At 37.4% G+C, this 22,688-nt stretch overlaps 1 protein-coding gene across 2 annotated transcripts; it reads right to left on the bottom strand.

Annotated features, from left to right (window-relative positions):
- Window positions 1-523: 523 nt before the first annotated feature.
- On the bottom strand, window positions 524-21,857 carry LOC127430499 (WD repeat-containing protein 31-like). 2 transcript variants are annotated; one of them, XM_051680310.1, is made up of 10 exons: window positions 21,649-21,857; window positions 14,840-15,026; window positions 14,617-14,743; window positions 10,905-10,979; window positions 10,296-10,440; window positions 7,495-7,595; window positions 7,236-7,303; window positions 6,916-7,057; window positions 2,993-3,155; window positions 524-2,473 (listed from the first exon to the last, which is right to left on the bottom strand). In XM_051680310.1, exons 2-10 carry the CDS (start codon window positions 14,884-14,886, stop codon window positions 2,313-2,315), a joined length of 1,029 nt encoding a protein of 342 aa, XP_051536270.1. In that variant the 5' UTR covers window positions 14,887-15,026; window positions 21,649-21,857; the 3' UTR covers window positions 524-2,312. The 2 variants fall into 2 exon arrangements, with proteins under 2 accessions (XP_051536270.1, XP_051536279.1); XM_051680319.1 differs by lacking the exon at window positions 21,649-21,857 and adding an exon at window positions 18,001-19,241.
- Between the last annotated feature and the right edge of the window lie 831 nt (window positions 21,858-22,688).

Here is a 22,688-nt window from a genome sequence, read left to right on the forward strand (position 1 = left end):
GTGTTTAATGCAAAGATTTTAAAGGGATAGTTCACCCAAAAATGAAAGTTCTCTCATCATTTACTCACCCTCATGCCATCCCAGATGTATATGACTTTCTTTCTTCTGTAGAACACAAATTAAGATTTTTTGAATATCTCAGCACTGTTGGTCCATACAATGTAAGTGAATGGTGGCCAGAATTTTGAAGGTCCAAAATGCACATAAAGGCAGCATAAAAGTAATTCATAAGACTCCAGTGGTTAAATACATGTCTTCTGAAGCAATATAATAGGTGTGGGTGAGAAACAGATCAATAATTCAGTCGCTTTTTACTATAAATTCTCCTCTCTGCCCAGTAGGCGGCGATGTGCACGAAGAATGCGAATCGTCAAAACAAAAGAAGACTGTGAAAGTGGAGATTTTTAGCAAAAAAGGACTTAAATATTGATCTGTTTCTCACCCACACTTATCATATCGCTTCTGAAGACATGTATTTAACCACAGGAGTCGTATGGATTACTTTTATGTGGCCTTTATATGCTTTTTGGACCTTCAAAGTTTTGGCCACCATTCACTTGCATTGTATGAGAGGTCTGCAACCAACCCATGGCCCAACAGGACCCGTGAACCCAAAGGGTTTCGGGTTGTGTTCGAATCATTTTTTAAAAGCAGGACTTCGGGTTTGGGTCGGGATTGTAATTAATGAAAAAATAAACAGGCCTACTGAACTTGTTTCGCACAATCGCTATCACTCACAGACACGCATGTGTTTTTGTGTGCATCTACTCTGTTTTCCTATGTAAACACATGCTGGATGAATGTCTTTGACAATAGCATCGCGTCTCACTGTTTCTTCAGCGTTTCGTGCAGGACCGGCACATTTAAACACTGTGTCAAGTTAAAAAAGACCTTAACATTTTCAAAAACGCATGTCGAGACACCTGCGCTCTTTGTTACGCTGCGTCTAGATTGTTTTTAGCGAAGGTGTCACAAAGATTTAGAGTTCTAAACAAGTTCAGGCTGCATGGAGGGGTGTGTTGCATGGTTTCATATTATTCCAGATTGTTCTGCACCAAGTGAAGTTTCAGCGCATAAACGGTAAGGCAATGTTTTTTCCTTCTGCTCTAATGTACTGAGGGGCTGCCGTGAATTGTTAAAACTGTATGTTTACTGTTTCAATACTGTTATGAATGTTGCCTATATGCTTATATAAAATACAGCCTATTGCAACAGTACTTGCTAGGAGAAGAAATTATAAAGACAGAGAGTGATTTCGGGTTCGGGCTTAATCTGATGGTATCATTCGGGCCGGGTAGGCTCAGGCCACACGGTCTCAGGTACAGGTCGGGTTCAGGTTTAATTTTAAGGCCTGTGCAGTCCTCTACATTGTATGGACCTACAGAGCTGAAATGTCCTTCTTAAAATCTTTGTTTGTGTTCTGCAGAAGAAAGTAAGTCTCACACATCTGGGATGGCACGAGGGCGAGTAAATGATGAGAGAATTTCCATTTTTGGGTGAACTATCCCTTTAAGTGTGGCGAACGTGTCCAAATGCTTTTTTGAGGTTTGAAGTAGGAGAGTAAAAGAGTGGGAAAATGAGAGAGCCAGAGAGAAATAAGTCAAGTCCTTCATGAATGATTTTGTCAGAGAATTGTTTTTGAACTCTTAGCCATTACCTAGTGCAAATGTAAGGTCTCCAAAAACACAATGGACTGGGATTTTATTGCCTATATTTGTTCTGACATTAACACAAAACTATAAAAACAAAAACAAAATGAACAGCACCTAATCTTATCCCAGGATTATTCTTTGACCTAACTTGGCTATGTTTGGACAACTAAACCAATTGCCAGTAAATCTAAGTGGAAAGCTAGTCTCTTTGATTTAGTTTAGCAGTTTACCAAGCATTCTCCTTTGTACCATTTGGATGCTGCATTTACACCCATTTATTGGTTCATCTTGTCAGGTGATCATACACTACATGGCCAAAAAAAAAGTGTAAAAGTAACTGTAAATTTGATTTTATGCACCTTTTGGTAATAATGGGTAAAGGTCGACCAATAATGGAATTTGCCATTACTGATAACAAAGGTGGTGGAAAAGGCAGATAACCAATTATTTGGCCAATAGTTCTTAAATTAATCAGTAAAACCGACATATCGGTCGGCTTCTAATAATGGGTGTAGCTGAAATAGCCAAACCTGTTAATTAGGAAGTGTCCACATACTTTTGGCCATGCAGTATACATTAACATTTCTCGATCTCTGGAGTTCCAGGTCTTAAAGCTGTAACTTTAACTGTTCACTTTGTTTTTGCAGATGGTCCAGCAGGTCAGAAGCGAGCCACTTCACTGAGGCTGACCGTTGCTCCCTGATCAAGATAAAGCTGGTGGAGTCCAGTGTTAAAACTGGCACACAGAAGACTTCTGGAGTCACACGGAGCCAAAGACACCAAAGGCCCCGAGCCATCCAACATTAATGTGCACAAACATGCTGAGGAGAGAATATAGGAAATAAGAATCAAACCACATGCACTGAAAAACTGCAAAACGCATTTTGTCTGATTTACTAAATCATATTATTTGTGATCTACACAACAAAATTGTGTTTCTTTTCTAAACTGGTTTTCCTTGCTTTCGATTAATGTAATTCTCTAAAATGTGCACCCTACAAGACTACTAGTGTAGGGTGAATGTGAAGCAATCAATTCTGTATAATAACATGGGCAAGGGGATTTGTAGTTTACAGCATGCTTTGCATGGGACTTGATGCGGAAAGTAAAAAGTTTGAAATTAAGTGTTATTTTATGCATTTTTGAGCAAGATACAAAATGGGGAGACTTAATAATGTTTAACCAACAACATAAATGTTACATTTTAACCCCCAAAGCAGGATGCTGGCCTATTAACCCGTGGCTGACAATGCACCATAGTACAGATATGAATGTTTTCATGAAAACAGAATAGCGGTATGAGTGTGTGTGTATATTGTACATGCATGAATGTGTGTTACCTGCAGTGTTCTGGTCCCATATTTTTACTGAGCTGTCATATGATGATGAAGCAACAAGGGCAGGACACCCGGGGCGAGGAGGCACAAACACACAGCATGCTGTCGTCTGCATGTGCCCTCTGTATTCAGTCACCTTACAGCCGGGCTGCCTGAGGTCCCACAACTAGACACACACACAGACACACACAGAGACACACACACACAGAGTAGGTAAATTGAGCAAAAAATACTAGCCAGAAAGCCACAAAACTGTATTTTGTTCTGTCTTTTGTGGTCTGAGTGACCCCAAAGCCCTTTTAATAGCTTTAATAGGCTGAAACCTAATGACTTCTCCAAATCTTATGATAACAAATTTACAAAGTCCTCCATGAAAAATTACTTATGTTTGGGGTCTCAAAATGCTAAGATTCTCTGATTGGTGTACACACTGTAGCAGGCTATTTGGATTTGTTATTTTGAGCCCAGACAGAAGAAACATGACTTAAATGGATAGTTCACCCAAAAGTGAAAATTCTCTCATCATTTACTCACCCTCATGCCATCCCAGATGTATATGACTTTCTTTCTTCAGCAGAACACATTTGAAGAAATATTTCTAAATAAATAGAAGAATATCTCAGCTCAGTACTGCTGCTGACAATGATTTATAGTTAAAAAGTACTTAAATATTTATCTTTCTCGCAGCAAATCATGTTGATTTAGAAGACATTCATTTAACCAGTGGAGTCATATGGATGAGGTTTATGCTGACTGTCTGGTCTTTTTGGAGCTTCAAAGGTCGGATCACCATCCACTTGCATTTTAAGGACCTACTGAGCTAAGATATTCTTTCTATTTTTCTTCAAATGTGTTCTGCTGAAGAAAGAAAGTCAAACACCTGGGATGGCATGAGGGCATCGCTGGCGGCCTGTCTTCCCAGGGCCATGGCAGGTTAGAGGGGAAAGTGGCCCGTCCTCTAGCCTGACAACCGCAGCTCGCGCTGTACTCCCCGGCGACACATCTAACTCGCGTCGGGAGTCCGAGGAGCGGGTCTGGCGACCAGTGGCATGCACAGACCTCAGCAGGGATGGGGCGAAAGGATAAAAAAAAATTTATTTTAAAGAGTAGCACTTATACTTAACTTATTCTTTGCTTTTTGAGTATTTAAGTATTTTTCTTGTATTATAAACATCATTTTTTCCAGTATTTCCTTTTTGACAAATAATTGCCTATTCTGTTATACTGTATTCCTATATAACAAAAAGCACCATATTTTAAACTTTTTTTTCAGACATGGTCTTCGATAATCCCATGTTTTTGACATCTGTCATAGTAAAACCATAAGTATCTTTGAGTACTATGACAGTATCATGAAATATGAATATAATCATTCAGTCATTAAAACCATGGTATTTTTCTGATAGTGATTAGTCTATTAGTTTAAACAAAAACCAAACTGGGTTTGCCCGAATCAGAAAGCTCCTCAAGTTAATGGCAGTATTCTATAAAAGACATATTACATTTCTATCACTGAAAACGATGGCATTATAATTAATAAAACTGATATCGGAAATGCTGTAGAAATCGAGTACTAATCTGTTGATGAACTTACAACACAATACATAGAGTGGACATTTTATCTCACCTGTGTAGTTTGCATTTATAGTTCTGCGTTGGTGTGTCTGCGTCATTCTGTGAGTACACAGCCAAAATGCTAACTATATGTTTCATAAATAAACAAAAGCAATGTAATTTCTGGATTCAAAAGTATTTATTAAATTACTGTAGCATCAAAAATGAGTTTAAAGTATGTAAACATGTTTAGTTACATATTATTTATTATTCATGTTGCAGAAAATAAATGAGGAAATTACTGTATGCTTGCTCGAGTCGCTTAAAAATAATACTTAAAACATGTTTTGGCATACTTTTAACGTTCTGTGCTGAAAAAGAAATCATCAAAATAATAAATAACTTCTCGTCTCAATAACACAAAATTGGTGTTGTTTTAAAGACTTTACAATGCATACAGGCAATATATCCAACTCTTACCTGGTGCTTTTTAATTTGCTGACAAATTAGAAGTGTTCTGTTTCCATAACTTATGAAATATGATTATTTACTCTACACATACATGTGAGTGTTGGTGGTGCAGTGGGCTAAAGCACAGAACCGGTAAGCATAAGGTTGCCAGTTTGATCCCCACAGCCACCACCATTGTGTCCTTGAGCAAGGCACTTAAATCCAGATTGCTCCAGGGGGATTGTCCCTGTAATAAGGGCACTGTAAGTTGCTTTGGATAAAAGCATCTGCCAAATGCATAAAATGTACAAATTTAAAATATATTAAATTAACATCAAGTAACGGCCTCGAGAAAAAAACTTTTTAGAGTTTATATGCTGTAAACAGATATCTTCTGACGCGTTTTGCTTGTAACTTCATGAAATACAAACAGAATAAAAAAAAAAAAACAGCTGATGCTCCATGACGCCACTTTGATGCTCCACGGCGAATTCAAAACGGCATTTTTACTCCCTCAAAGGGCAATGCTGTGCGAGGGGACGCCACTTAAAAGCCTGTTCCAAACGAAAGTGAGAAAATGAATGGGCCCTTCCACAAGACGAAGGGCACATTCATACAGTTATTCCGTGTTCCCTTTAGAGTACCCACTTCACGGGCTCTGCACTTTGGAGTGAGTAGGGCATAGGGAGGATCACTTGCGATTAGAATCCGCACCGATCTGCTATAGCGTGCGCTGTTAAAGGCACCTATGCTTCATTTTCTTTAATACCCCCATAGAAAGAAACCTCATAATAACACATTATTACTGTTATTGTGAGATTAATACGAGATTTAAATTTTTAAATTTAATTATTAAAATTTCTACTTATTTCCTGGACGACCAGAAAGGCACCTTTAGATTTGTGAAGGGCTCGCGCCCCTGCTGCCTTCGTTCTGCGCGCGTCATAGCCGGCGATGCATCTAACTCAGCCGGACCCTCCCTGCTCTGATCCTGGGCCTGCTAAGATGCCAGTGTGTGCACACATGGAGAATAGAAGCTGGCTCCCCGAGAAGAGGCACGCTCTGCATTTTTATGGCAGCGTTGATGAGGCTCCATCCAATTCTGGTGAGCCTCATCAAACGCCGCCCCAACGAGACTTATTAATTATAATATAATATTAATTCTTCTGCCCAACTCCTGTCATGAGCCTGGCTGAAGGACGGCCCTAAGAGGCAGGGCGACGATGATGAAAGGGAGGGGCATGTTGTTACGCCACAACAGATAGAAAAGAAAGAGTGATAGACAGACAGACAGACAGAAAAAAGAGAGACAGACAGATAGATGTGAGAGAGAGCAACTTAAAGCAGATTAAAGGCCCTGCGTGGGTTTGTTTACATTAGAGTTTGACAGTAAGCCCATTTGAACACTGTTTAAATTGGAAACCTCCATTTTCATTTTATAATATCATCATTTTCCAAAGTATGCGGTCATGGAGAGAGTTTTTGAATTGCTTTGTTTTCGGTGGAGTGAAACGCTAGTTTCACAGTTGATCGTCTGCTGTGTGAAAACCGTAATTCTGATCAAATAGAAAAGTCATAGCACACTATTCCAAAACAGCCTGACGGTCTGTGCCAAATTTAGTGGATGTAGCTTGAAAGCTTTGTCAAGCCAACATAATAAAAATAGCAAAAGTCACTGATCTTTTCTTGAGTTAACCATTTGATAGTTTAATTGAGGAAAAAAAAAAAATGGGTTGAAAAATATTTATTTTCTGTACTTCATGATTACAACCATACATTATTTTGCAATTTCTAGAAAAGTTCCAAGCCAACTGGCCAGTAACTCAGGCCATTTTGGACTCTGCATACGCGCAGTGTATTTCTGTAATGATAATTATGCATATAGACTCCTGTGCCCTGACAATGCCCATTCATGTACTCACCGTAGCTTCACAGCCCTGCCCACCGAAGCCGTTGCTGGACGACAGGAGGTGGTAACAGTTTGGACTGATGTCACAGTGAGTCTGAATATACTGCTTTGCTGGAAATGTATTAGTGACCTGCCAGGTACGACTATCCCACACCCTGAAAAGGACAATACATACAGTACACACACACACACACACACACACACACACACACACAAATACTCCTTATTTGTTTAGTGCATATATCCAGAGTAACATATCTTTGCTTTGGTCAAATAATGAATGTAAATAAACCAGTCTTGTATTATCGTATATCATATATGTGATACTCTGACCTGATGGTTTTGTCTTCTGAGGTTTGGACAATAGCTGTGCTTCCTGGTACCCAGCACACATGGGTTACCTGAAATAGAGGGCAAAAGAACAGGCATACCGTACATTCATAATAAAGACTAACAACCGGAATGTCAATCTATTCGTACCAAAGATGTTCTTGCGTTAAAAAACAGGTACACAGAGCAGAACTAAATTAAACAGAATGCGCCAAATGACCCAAATGTACATCCCTAAAGAAATGTAACGAGTTCTTCTAACCAGGTTACGTGAGACGGTGTTTCTCTGTAGACATTTTCCTGACTCAATGTCCCAGAGACACATGGAGTTATCCCGAGAGCCTGTGCACAGCTTTGACTCGTCTACAATAAAAATAAAACATCATTACATCATTAAAATAAAATGTTCTGCTTGTCTGAACCAATCAAGGGGTTCCGAAACAAGGGAGACCAAGGCTTGTTATGACAGAGATGATGTTACAAGGCATCATGAATCAATAACAATTAGGTTTTGTGTCAAAAGACCAATAGAGCGCAACCTGTCTGGTTCCAGAAGTAAAAATCCTATTAATTTTTTCCATAAAATAATTGATTTATAACAATAACTTATGAACCTTTAAAGACAGACCAGTGAGCTCCAAGGTTGTTAATAGATGGTATGTGCTTCTGTTGAAGCAATCACTCTTAAAAAAATCTTGTTTAATAGCAGAATTCCAGGTGAAGTACTACACTACCCATAATCCTGAAGAGAGATCCACCAATCAGAGAATCACAGTCAACAAACCGCAGCAAAAGAGCTCTGCAGCGACTGCTCACTTTCATGACGAACTGCGAATGACGCAACCGAGTCGGTCTCCCTACACCCACAAACTGCATATACAGTACAGTATTTTTATATGTCTGAATTAGGACTGTCAATCGTTTAAATTTTTTATCGAATTAATTACATGGTATGTCGATTAATTAATCGCATATATAAATATTTGCTGAGAAAGCCCCTCAAATAGCAATAATTCAATATATAATGATTAAATTATTAGAAATAGTTATATTTAAATAATGATAAATAAAATATACATTTTAAAAAATTATAATTCAGATAATAAAAATGCATTACATTATTGTGTCACACAAGTAAATCATTAACACTTTACAAAAAGGTTCCATTTGTTAACATTAGGACATGAAATATCAATGAGCAATACTTTTACAGCATTTATTAATCTTAGTTAATGTTAATTTGAACATACACTAATACATTTTTCAAATCAAAAGTCGTGTTTGTTGGTTAATGCACAATGAACTAGCATGAACTAACAATGAACAAATGCATTTTTATTATTTATTCATCATGACTAATGTGTTAACTAATGTTAATGAATGGAACCTTATTGTAAAGAGTTACCAAAAATTCAATACAAAAAGTGGCTTTAGAATCCAATATATTATTTCCATATTACTGAACATAAGCCAATCATAGGCCTACAGTTCACAGCAATCCATTTTGCAACTGAATTTGTCAATCTGTCCGAATTAGATATATTATAAGGGCTTGTCTAAAGACGTGTCAATGTACACCTGCGTCACGTCATAAACATACCGTTTTCAGGTCGCTGTGTCAAGTTTAACGAAGTATGAAACTTAGAAATACACGTCTTGAGATTCCTGCGTTCGGAATTGTCCTCTATCAAGCCTTGTTTAAATTCAAGAACACGTCCGTTCTTGCCGACAGTAAATGTGGTTTGTTCTCTGTATAAGCTGCGCGCTGCCTATACAGCTGGAGTTTCGATTATTGCCCCTTGGGGAAAACAGGTGGTACTTTCAAGCTTGAAATTTCCAGGAAAATGTTTTTAACACTTCATTTTTTATATCATTAATCGCACTGAATTAATGTGTTAAATCGACAGCCCTAGTCTGAATATTTTGCAGTAAACTTAATATATACTGTTTCAATACTTATAATCAACAAATGTAACTCAATAGTTAGTTTTATATTTTTCCATCTTTTTTTATTTTATTGTGTCATTCTCAGTGCTTTGTGGGATTGTAGTTCTTTTCCTCATTAAAGACGGTAAGTACACGGTCTTGTACCCTTGTTATTTTCTCTGATTTTCAGGTAAATTTTCATGCTTCAAATCAAAGTTTGTAAAGTTGTGATTCACCTCAGAGCTGGTTGGTTTGGTTCATGGCTTAAAACTCTTTTAGGTAATGTGCTTTATGAAATCCCTACGGAAAACGAATGGGAAAATACTTCGGGAACCAATACGGATAAAAAGCGGGTGGGCACTGTTGCGCTCTATTGCATAAACCTTTATCTACTGGATCCATGTTAATTTCAAACCCTCTTAAAATAGCATTTTTTTGGCGAAATTCTATCCTCCAATCAAATATTCCAATTTTATAATATTTTTGTAATTTCTGTTGGGTAAACAAATGGTTTCGGGCAAGGGCAACTATATAATGATTTCTAAGGACAAGGGTATTTTTCATAAATGTCATGTCAGGGACAAGCTGTGACTAAGTGTTTTATTTGTTGTAATTTTATACCATACATTATTAGCAATTTCTATTGGCCAACATAATGATTTTATACAGTATATTTGTATGTAACCTTCTCCATTTTTGCTTTTTTATTAATTGTTTTGTGTTTCATTTGTTGATATTTTTATTCTTTTTTATTTAAATTTAGCTAAAAAGCCATTAAGTACATTATAAATACAGATATGTTGTGGTAGATGGCTTTTTTTTTTTTTTACTTTAGTTTGTGGGCTATTTGATATTCAAAAAAGGTATTCCTTTCATATCAGTGTCATTAAAAAGCAGGTTACTATAATGACAATTTATAGGGGCATGTTGTCATAAAAAGTTTCAGTATTTATTCCTGGGCACAAGTGGAAAAGTTCAGTAGCTTTTTTTGTAGCCAAGACTTTAAGGTATGTGCCTGTACAGAAACTGCCTTTCAAAAATAAACCAAACCTTAAAAATATTCACTGGAGTAAAAGGTTTAAAAACTAGCCCTGGGCTCCCCTATATGATTATGAGAGTTTGGGGATTTTTAATCACCTGGACTTACTGCTACTCCATTAACTACAAGCTCATGGCCACAGAAATCCTGGACGGGTTCTTTGTCTCGACCCAAATCCCACATAAGTACTGTCTTATCACGAGACGCACTGAAGATCCAGTTATTTCCTGTAAAACAACACAACTAAAGAAACAGAGAGAGACTTATACACAAAAACACACCTAATTAAAACTCAATAAATACACAGTACAATAATATCTTATAGATAATAAGAGATAAGATATTTTATATAAACAAGTGCAATGGTCACACTTTATATTATGTGGCCTTAACTACTATGTACTAACATTTAATACATACAAGACTATCTATTTACTGTGTAACTACATGTTGTTCTGTAAAATTCCCACATTTGCTGCTACTGAGGTTGAGGTACGGGCAGGTTTAGGAGTAAGGGTAGAGTTAGGTTTTGGGGTAAGGGTTGGGTTAGGTGTAAAGTTAACAGTGTAACTACAAATGTAATTAAATGCAGGTACTTTAAATGAAATTACAATGCAACAACATTTATGAACATAATAAGTACATTGTATCAAATGGTTAAGTACAGAGTAGTTAAGACCATCTAATATAAAGTGCAATTTTATCACCTTAGTAACTTCTCTGTTGTGGCCCTGGAATGATTTACACATTTTACCAGCTCTCCAGTCATACACAACAACAGCCTGACCAAAACAAGAATGATAGAAACATTTTAAAATATGTATAATGTTAGGGGTGGGCGATATGACCAAAATCTTATATCACGATAATGATATATATCACAACATAGTAGAGGTTTTCTGGAAAATCAATAAAAATTGGTTTATATATTAATTAACCATATTGTAATCCCTATTTCTGGAACTCCAGTCAGTGAATTAAATACTTTATAAAATGAAAACGACTTTTAAAAATCTACTTTTTTTTCAAAAATCAACATTACCAAAATGCTAAATTTCACAGTATGCCACATTTCAGTTTGAAATGTTGTTGACCAATATTAATATTGTTATAAACTTTCCTCAATAAACTTAAGATCTTCTCAAAGCAATGCGAAAATAAAATAAAACTTAAGTAAAAAAAATATTCAACGAAAGTTATAAACACGAAGAAAATAAATATCACTTCTTGCTAAAAATAAATAAGTGACAGAATTAATGCGGAGTTCACTTTGTTCATTAATGCATCATTTTGAAGTGATAAAACAGATTGCTTGTATAACGAGTGATTATCGTCATGCGAAACAGTTTGCAGATTAAATTTTATTCTCTGTGCCGGCTTTTGTGAACCCACCACAGATGTCGCACCTGTTTTAATAACAAGCTCCTCTTCATTTTCTTGACCTGTTTGGGAGTCGTCCCATTCTGTGGAGATTTCTTTCTCCATTTGGGGTTTTCCTCGGTCAAAATTGATTGAGTAACGCAAGTGATCCCGCTCTGAGCCCTCCTGTCTCTGGAGCACAAATACCGGAAAGCCTCCTGGACTCGCGTGCACTTCGGAGCTCCAGAGACAGCGCTTGTAAGATGAGAAGAATATTTAGCGCCTTAGAAGTGCCAAACGTGAGATGAAGGTCATTAAATTTGCTTGGGCGGTCGCAGAACATTTTTCAATGCTGGAAAAACCCTGTCCATTTTTCTTCAATTCTCTCAGTCTCAGGTGAAGCCCTACACACTGATAAATGAGCCCACGCTAGCATGTGGATATTTACATATCGCGATATACATAATATAGCAAAATCTCTATTGCCTGACACTTTATATCGTCGCCATGATATATACTGTCATACCGCCCAGCCCTATATAATGTCAATCAAATAATTAAAGGTGCTGTAAGAGATATTTTCATGGAAAGGTATGCAAAATATTTTACTCCTCCTTGAAAGATATTAATGAAATGTGTTGTGAGATTTCTCACCAGTCTCTGTGACAGCTCTAGACTCTGTAAACAACAAATAAAAATGTGTCTGTGCCTTCTCATAGTATTGTAGTTGCAGTGAATTATTGAGGCATAATGCCATTTTTATGCCATGTTGCACAAAACAGTTGTCAGTTGAGGGCGCTATTTTCCTGCTGTTGTTTTTGACAACCGTTTATGCACGATGTTGGTCTCAATAAAGCTCACTGGGTATCTTTGGAGTGCAGGGTTTTGGAAAAAGGGGGCATGGCTAATCCAACGGCTCTGCTTGACAGCTTGTGGAAATTGTAGAATGGCTAAAATCGCTTACAGCACCTTTAACTAGAAACTATTTTCCTTGTTGCTTTTTTTGATATGAAGCCTTAAAGGTGAAGCGTGTAATTTCTGTACCACTAAAAGTATCAAACGTAGAAAAAATAACTCAATTTTTACATTTCTTAAAGAAAATGTGAGTGGTGTTTCTCATGCAAAGGTCACCTCCATGGTTCTAGGGTGTTTTGGGTGGAATTCAGTACATTGCTATGTAGTTGCTAGGGTGTGCTAGGTGGTTGCTAGTTGGTTGCTTACTGGCCCAAGTCAAAAGGGCCCACCCACAAGAATATTTGAAATTTTGTTCCCTAGATATGGCTTAAGTCCCTCCTTCAATGTAAGTCAATTCGCAGTCACTTATTTTCAATTTGAGTCCTGTACATGACGTCGTCTTTTCGGACAGTTGGCAACCCTAATAACAATACTGATGCCTGCCTTAATGTTGTTTATTACAGGGACGTCCCAATACCATTTTTTGAGACCGAGTACAAGTACCAATACTTTTTTTTTGGTACTCGCCGATAGTCAGAGTCTGATATTTTTTTTTTTTTTTTTTTTCTGAACTGCATATCAACAGTTTATTTCAATTTTATCATCAAAATGGTGTTTAAGTAAATAAATTCATTAAAATCTTAATTAAAAGAAAGTACAAAAAATGTATTTTCAACATGATATTGTATTACTTTTATCAAATGAAGTGCTTTTATTCAGAACCTCACAGCACAATCTAAAATACATTGGAGTTACATTTTATCAAATAAAGTGCTGCATATCAGAGCATCACAGATGTGAAATATTGTTTAAATATAATACAATTACTATCAATTTATTATTACTATTATTAGTAGTAGTAGTAGTTGTAGTAGTAGTAATTTAGTAGTAGTAGTATAACAGTGGATATTACATTTCTGTCATACTTTTTTATTTTAAATGTAGCTTTTATTTTGGCGGAGCTTTTATTTTGAAGTGTTTCTGTGTTGTTAATGTGCTCTTCAAGTGGACTTGGAAAAATCGTAATTATGAGTTCCGAGCACATGAATGACCCAGCGAAGTTGGAAGTTCAAGTGGGAAACTCTAAATTCTAGATGATACCCGGGTTGCCGAGATGGGAAGAGTAAAACTTTCCTAAACTTTCAACATGGCGGAGGAGAGTACAGTTTCTGTAGTCAAAGACAGGTTTTGTTCATTTTTCTAAATGCAGCTAATTGTTAGCACTTGCCGTTGCCATTCTATGCATGTTGTACATTTTTACACCATGAAAATAGCTTGTATTTGACCAAAATTCCATTATCTATGGAGTAATATGTATTATGGTGTCAAAATAAAAGTTCCTCAAGAAATATGAATGAATGAACCTGGCATCATCCATGTTTCCTGTTATTTCAGACAACAAAGCACGTGAACACGATGTACTCGTAATTACCACTTCAGAAGTGGGATGTAGGAAAATTCCGATCGCACATGGATGCAGCATTAGACCAAGTTGCTCTGACATCATGATGAGCTTCCCACTCTGGAAAAGCAGGTCGCTATGTGACTCAAACGCTGCAGTTTAATTAAATAAGTATGTACTCTCTGCCTCACGCTACAAAGTGAATTTGTGCTCTGTTCACTGTCATCTGCTACAAACAGAGCGCTCAATGCTCATGACGGTGTTCCCTGTATGAGACAAGGAGGATTAAAATGTACGTGCAGGTGGCGTCACACGACACTGTCTCCACACATTCACAGCGCACCGCTCATGCAAAATATATATTTATATCATTAAATTGCAGCTTTTGGCAGTAAAATAATCTCACTAGGACATAATGTGATTTTAATTTGTGTGCTGAATGTTTACGTAATGACATTCGGATGTCATATGGTATCGGTTTTTGGTATCTGAGCATTTTTACGAGTACGAGTACCAGTACATGACTGCGGTATCAGGAAATCCCTAGTTTATTATTTTGTGCTGCAGAAATTACACACTTCACCTTTAAGTCCAACTCCTCTACTTTTTTTATTTAGCAATCTGTGCCATACAAGAAAAAACTAATTGACTTGATTTACACTTATTAATGATAATGTCCCTCCCTTTCAGTTCCCCCTGCTCACCTGGTCATGCCCCCCTGACACACACAGGTCAGAGGTCAGGCTGGTCACACAGTTAATAGCATCTGTGTGGGCAGGTTCATATTGTACTACCTGGGGCACAGGTACAAGCTCCGCCCTCTCTTTAGCCCTGTCAAGGTGATAATAACAATACAGTCTAAATGACCATAAATATAAAATACGACCACTAGCTCCCTAAACAGCAGCATGGCTCTTCATCTCTCACCTGTACAGGTCCGAGCGTCGGCGGAACTTGCTCTGTAGTTTCCCCATGCTTGTAGGGCCAGCCGATCACCTGATCAGGTGCGTTTCAATGCACTCCAACCTCATGGGTGGAAAAACAAATAATTCAGGTAGCCTTACTCATCTCTCCACGGTGTAAGCCATCTTCTGACTCTGTCCTCTTTCAGGGTCTGTGATAAACACACAATCACACAATAATTTTTTTCCTTCCCATACAGAAATCTGATATATGACAATATATGCAAAACACATGTATGAAATATATATTCATATATGGTTTTCATTGATATAAAAAAAAGGGACATTCTTGCACATATACTATATGCAACATATTTCAAAACACTACAAAATGTCAATTTTTTTACATGTAATATTTCCCTAAATACTAGTTTAAATATGTACATTTATGCTCAGTTATATGAAATATATATATTTACACACATACACAGTACTGTGCAAAAGTTTTTGGCACTTGTGAAAAATGTTGCATAGTGAGGATTTCTTAAAAAAACAGTACCATAATTAGTCTTCATTTTTCAATTATCATCATCCAAAGTCCAGTAAACATAAAAAAAGCTAAATCAATATTTGGTGACCAACTTTGCCTTCAAAACAGCACCATTTCTCCTAGGTACACCTGGACACAGATGTTGGCAGATAGGATGTTCCAAGCTTCTTGGAGAATTCGACACAGTTCTTCTATCTATTTAGGCTGTCTCAGTTGCTTCTGTCTCTTCATGTAATCTCAGACTGACACGATGTTCAGTGGGGGCTCTGTGAAGGCCATGACATCTGTTGCAGGGCTCCCTGTTCTTCTATTCTATTCTATTTGCAGAAGGAATGTTTGGGAGTCTAAAATGTATATTTCCTATTGACACACTACAGCTAAAGATATAAATAACCATCTTAAGACAAATATTTTTGTTAAACATCTTATGTGCCTAAGACTTTTGCACAGTACTGTGTGTATATTATATATATATATATATATAATATACACACAGTTGAAGTCAGAAGTTTACAAACACCTTAGCCATATACATTTATACTCAGTTTTTCACAATTCCTGACATTTAATTGTAGAAAACATTCCCTGTCTCAGGTCAGTTAGGATCACTACTTTATTTTAAGAATGTGAAATGTCAGAATAATAGTAGAGAGAGTGATTTATTTCAGCTTTTATTTCTTTCATCACATTCCCCGTGGGTCAGAAGTTTACATACACTTTGTTAGTATTTGGATGCATTCCCTTTAAATTGTTTAACTTGGGTCATATGTTTTGGGTAGTCTTCCACAAGCTTCTCACAATAAGTTGCTGGAATTTTGGCCCATTCCTCCAGACAGAACTGCTGTAACTGAGTGAGGTTTGTAGGCCTCCTCGCTCGCACACGCTTTTTCAGTTCTGCCCACAAATTTTCTGTTGGATTGAGGTCAGGGCTTTGTTGTCCTTAAGCCATTTTGCTACAACTTTGGTGGTGTGCTTGGGGTCATTGTCCATTTGGAAGACCCATCTGCGACCGAGCTTTAACTTCCTGACTGATGTCTTGAGATGTTGCTTCAATATATCCACATAATTTTCCTTCCTCATGATGCCATCTATTTTGTGAAGTGCACCAGTCCCTCCTGCAGCAAAGCACCCCCACAACATGATGCTGCCACCCTCATTCTTCACGGTTGGGATGGTGTTCTTCGGCTTGCAAGCCTCACCCTTTTTCCTCCAAACATAATGATGGTTATTTGGGCCAAACAGTTCAATTTTTGTTACATCAGACCAGAGGACATTTCTCCAAAAAGTAAGATCTTTGTCCCCATGTGCATTTGCAAACTATAGTCTGGCTTTTTATGGTGGTTTTGGAGCAGTGGCTTCTTCCTTGCTGAGCAGCCTTTCAGATTATGTTGATATATGACTCGTTTTACTGTGGATATAGATAGTTGTCTACCTGTTTCCTCCAGCATCTTCACAAGGTCCTTTGCTGTTGTTCTGGGATTGATTTGCACTTTTCGCACCAAACAACATTCAACTCTGGGAGACACAATGCGTCTCCTTCCTGAGCGGTATGATTGCTGCATGGTCCCATGGTGTTTATACTTGCGTACTATTGATTGTACAGATGAACGTGGTACCTTCAGGCGTTTGGAAATTGCTCCCAAGGACGAACCAGACTTGTGGAAGTCCACAATTTTTTTTTTCTGAGGTCTTGGCTGATTTCTTTTGATTTTCCCATGATGTCAAGCAAAGAGGCACTGAGTTTGAAGGTAGGCCTTTAAATACATCCACAGGTACACCTCCAATTCAGTACACCTCCTATCAGAAGTTAATTGGCTAATTGTCTAAAGGCTTGACATCATTTTCTGGAATTTTACGACCTGCTTAAAGGTACAGTTCAATTAAAGTGAAACATTCTGTCTGTAAACAATTGTTGGAAAAATTACTTGTGCCATGCACAAAGTAGATGTCCTGAATGACTTGCCAAAACTATAGTTTGCTATTACGAAATCTTCGGAGTGGTTAAAAAATGTGTTTTAATTACTTCAACCTAAGTGTATGTAAACTTCTGACTTCAACTGTGTATATATATATATATATATACAGACAGTTGCAATCAAAATTATTCAACCCCCCTGACCAGCAATACATTCTGGTGATGTGAATTAAAACACATCAACTAAAACCTCAGTAAACAGTCAAAGTAAGTTTTTAATACACATTTGAATGATTTTGAGAACAAAGAGTTCAGTTTACCGAAATTTAAAATATTCATCCCCCAAAGTCAATCATTTGTGGAGCTTCCTTTATCCTTAATAACAGCAAATAAATGTGTCAGGTAAGTGTTCTCAGGCTTCGGACACTTCTCTATTAGAATTTTTACACATTTCTCATGAGCAAAAGCTTCCAGCTCATTGACATTCTTTGGTTTCTGTGCTGCCACTGCTTCCTTGAAATCCCAACAAAGGTTTGCAATGGGATTTTAATGATGGACTGAAAGGGCCATTTAAGGACATTCCACGACCTATCCCTGAACCAGATTTTGGACAACTTAGATGTATCCTTGGTGTTATTGTCTTGCTGGAAAGTCCAGTGATCACGAGCTTCAATTTACACACTGAAGGCATCACATTTTTCATGCCAAAATGGCCTGATACCTGAAAGAATCCATGGTGTCAGTCACATAGTCAGGATAGCAGTTTCCTGCAGCCGCAAAACACCCCATAACAGGACTGATCCACCTCCATGCTTGACTGTGGGGATGGTGTCGTTCTTGTCATCACCTTGTCATCTTACTCCAGACGTACTGCTGACCCATGGGTCTAAAACTCATTTTCAGTTTAGTGTCATACGTCTATAAAACCTTCTTCCAGCACTCCACAGGTCTTTCCTAATTACTTCTTGAATATTCAAGTCAACATTTCCCTTGGTGAAGTTTTGCTTTCTTCCACACCCCAAGAAGGTTGCTGTTGTACCATATTTAAAAAATTTATGAATGGTGCTGCCAACTTTGTCTACTGGAAATTGAAGTGCCTTGGAAATGTACTTTTAGCCATGACCTTTCTTGTATAATGAAATAATCTCCTCTATTAGCTTTTGAGACATCTTATTTTTAATTGCATTTTTTGCATAGAAATACATTTTTGCTTACACCGCTAAACTTACATTTTAAAACTTAAATAAGTGCCATTGCAGATTGATGACTTAATTTTGTTTTAAAACAATTACTTGTGTAGTCTTACATATTTAAGAAACAGCTACATGCAGTAGGGGTTGAATAATTATGACATGGCTGTATTTTAAAAAAATCCTGCTATTTAGAAATATTAGGTTAAATATTCACACTATGACTTTGAATGTGTCACTCAGCTGATATAGATGTAAAGTTTAAAAATTCTGGGTCATCAGAAAAGCTTACATTTGTAAATACTTACTGTCTTGGGGGGGTTGAATAATTTCAATTGCAACTGGACTTTCTCTGTTGACCTCTCTCATCAACAAGGCATTTCCATCCACAGAACTGCCGCTCACTGGATGTTTTTTTTTTTTTTTTTTTGGCACCATTCTGGGTAAATTCTAAAGACTGTTGTGCGTGAAAATCCCAGGAGATCAGCAGTTACAGAAATACTCAAACCAGCCCCTCTGGCACCAACAATCATGCCATGGTTGAAATCACTGAGACCAAATGTTTTCCCCATTCTGTTGGTTGATGTGAACATTAACTGAAACTCCTGACCCGTATCTGCATGATTTTAGGCACTGCACTGCTGCCACAAGATTGGCTGATTAGATAATCACATGGATGATTTTTGGTGCCAGAGGGGCTGGTTTGAGTATTTCTGTAGATGGAAATGCCTTGTTGATGAGAGAGGTCAACAGAGAATGGCCAGACTGGTTTGAACTGACAAAGTCTACGGTAACTCAGATAACCGCTCTGTACAATTGTGATGAGAAGAATAACATCTCAGAATGCTATTCTGAGATGCGGGTTGGCGCTGTTTTGGCAGCACGAAGGGGACCTACACAATATTAGGCAGGTGGTTTTAATGTTGTGGCTGATTGGTGTATGTATATATATATATATATATATATATATATATATATATATATATATATATACAGGGGCAGACTGGCCATAGGGCGAACCGGGACTTTTCCCGGTGGGCTGGCCTCAAAACAGGGCAGAACGGGCGGCGATAAACTGAAATGGGCTGCCGCGTTTTGCCGAATGGGCCGCGACTGGCTGAAGAGGGCCACAAAATGGTGCCGCAATATGCCGAAGGGGGCCGCGATATGCAGAAAAGGACAGCGACCCCCCCCCCCCAATATATAATATATGACATGTATATATATATATATGTTCATATGGCCGTGTATGTGGTTTCTGTGTGTTTTTAATTTTGACTTCAGAGACATTTAGTTTTCATTTACAATCAAATACATAGGCAACATTGGAATACAATGGGAGCATGGATGTAAAGCAGAATACCAAAAATGTAAAAAAAAAAAATTAAAAAGGTTGATAACATTAATTTGTAAAGCTTTACAAGTTTAGTCGTTTCCATGAGATTTGGATTCCATTTTGCAGTTTTGAAAGGGTTTCTGAACAAGTCCTATGACCATCTTCGTCTTTTGTGCTGTTTTCATTTTCTGATTTTCTGAATGTAGTACTTGGCTAAAAGAATTTATATAGATTTATAGAATCTATTTTTTTTCTCCCCTTTTTAAGTTAACAGCTCCATGAATCAAAAAACATGGTTAGGAGACAATCGATAAATAACTGAAAAGTGGATATTTGTAGACATATCGCCGTTCAATTCTCTTTCAAAGAGGCACCTTGTAGTGACTGTAATGACAAAATACATTTTAAAACTGTCAACCATGTTGACGTAAACTCAATTACCTTTCTGAAGGCATAATTATGTCCCAACATATATTAAAATTATAAATTTAGCAACTACAATGCAAATTATTAAACTCAAACATTAATTAGGAGAATGTAAAACTTACATTAATGTTTACCTTTAGAAGTTTTATAGATTTTACAAGTCTAGGATTCAGATTTGAAAGGGTTTCTAGGTACATCTTAAAGGGATAGTTCACCCAAAAATCTAATTTCTCTCATCAATTAATCACCCTCATGCCATCCCAGATGTGTGACTTTCTTTCTTCTGCTGAACACAAGCAAATATTTTTAGAAGAATATTTCAGCTCTGTAGGTCACTACAATGCAAGTGAATGGTGGCCAGAATTTTGAAGCTCCAAAAAGCACATAAAGGCAGCATACAAGTAATCCATACGACTCCAGTGGTTAAATCCATGTCTTCAAAAGCGATATGATAGGTGTGGGTGAGAAACAGATCAATATTTAAGTCCTTTTTTACTATAAATTCTCCTTCCTGCCCAGTAGGTGGCGATATGCACGAAGAATGTGAATCACAAAAAACAAATGAAAAATGTGGAAGTGAAAGTGGAGATTTATAGTAAAAAAAAGGACTTCAGTATTGATCTGTTTCTCACCCACACTTATCATATCGCTTTTGAAGACATGGATTTAACCACTGAGTCGTATGGATTACTTGTATGCTGCCTTTATGTGCATTTTGCAGCTTCAAAGTTCTGGCCACCATTCACTTGCATTGTATGGGCCTACAGAGCTGAAATATTCTACTAAAAATCTTAGTTTGTGTTCAGCAGAAGAAAAAAAGCCATACACATCTGGGATTGCATGAGGGTGAGTAAATGATGAGAGAATAAGTATACAAAGAAAGAAAGAAAATAATTCGAATAATGTACTTTTCATTTTGAATATATTTTATATTAAGACATAACTGCCCAGTCCCTGGCAAACTCAAAAGGGAGCAACAGCTGTTGTTGTCTGTAGCATAAGCTGTAAACAGTTATGTATTGGGTTCAGTTATGTATGTGCATAGCCTGCTTCTCTGAGAGCTACTGGATGACACGACGACCTGAATCCTATTAAGTGCATTAAAGCCTCATCGCATTAACCGTGCAATGGCACCAGTATCCTGACATATCCTGCAATAAATCTTCATATACAATGATAAAGTAATTAATGCATTGACTGGTTGTATATCTGTGTAGTGGAAAGAACTCCTAAGCTTTGGTCTACAAATGCATTGGTCAGCTGATTGCAGACCAACAAACAACCATTGCACGTCATGCAATACGCGCAGCTGGTCGACTTTAACTCATGCATGTTTAATTAAACTAGATCAGACACACCTAGTGTCTTGGTGCAAGCATAAATATAGAACCCCCCGCGAGACCAAAACAACACTTACCTCTCCGAGCCTTACAGCAGAAAGGTGTTTAGCTGGAAATCTCGGTTAGTATGTCACTGTTACTCTGAACGCCTTGCATGGATGTACATTAATGTCGGAGGTTTTAGAAAGTGCGAGAAATTAGGGTTTATCATCGTGATCCTTTATGGTTCTAAATCTTCCGCGGCTGCTCGCGCACAGTTCCTCTCTCGCGTGAGCGACGCTTTCGCCGTTTCCAAGCGCACATAGGTCACGTGAGAACACAGAGGGGCGGAGCCTCGTGGGTTTCAGGTCAGTTGGGAACGCACTGGGCGGGGCTTCATTCTGAACAAAAAACATAATATTAATGATAAAATATAGACATAAATAGCGTTTATAATATGGGTTATACCTACTATGCAGTGCATTTTGCATGTCCCCATCATATATGTTTACTTGATATTTTGGATTAAACAAACTCGGATGGAAAGATGGAAATCCTTGTTAGTTTTCCTTTTATTACGATACCAAACTTAAGTGAATATATATAGGTGAATATTAAATAATTTCACTACTTTCTTTTGAGCAGATGTTGTCATTTTAATGTAAAAATAAGCCTTCACTGTCCAATTTATATGTGTCTGTGTAATACATATACAGTATATGGCAAGGATATACCAAGGGCGTAGATTCCCCCGCCCCTGATATAGCGGTATTTTTGGGTTGATCTCGTTTTGTGAACGCAAGTACTCAACACTTGTGCACTATTCGTTTTAGACTCACACTTGTATTGTTCACGGTCAAATTTGACCGAAAAATATAAACATGTATAGAATTTATTAAAATAAAATACTAAAAACAAACACTTCAAACGTATCTACCTTGAAATTCCTCAATTACAATGTTAATTTGCATATGCAAATAAGCACATTTATGTTAATTTAACTACAGTAAAAACCTGCACTTCTATAAGTTGAAAAACAAGAAAATATGAGAATGTGTCATGAACTTGAGAGCAGATTGCTGCCATCTGGTGCAAAACACGAACAACTGACCCTTCTCTAAGCCCCGCCTTAAAAGCG

Source organism: Myxocyprinus asiaticus, chromosome 3 (assembly GCF_019703515.2).
Source record: "Myxocyprinus asiaticus isolate MX2 ecotype Aquarium Trade chromosome 3, UBuf_Myxa_2, whole genome shotgun sequence".
NCBI lineage: Eukaryota > Metazoa > Chordata > Actinopteri > Cypriniformes > Catostomidae > Myxocyprinus > Myxocyprinus asiaticus.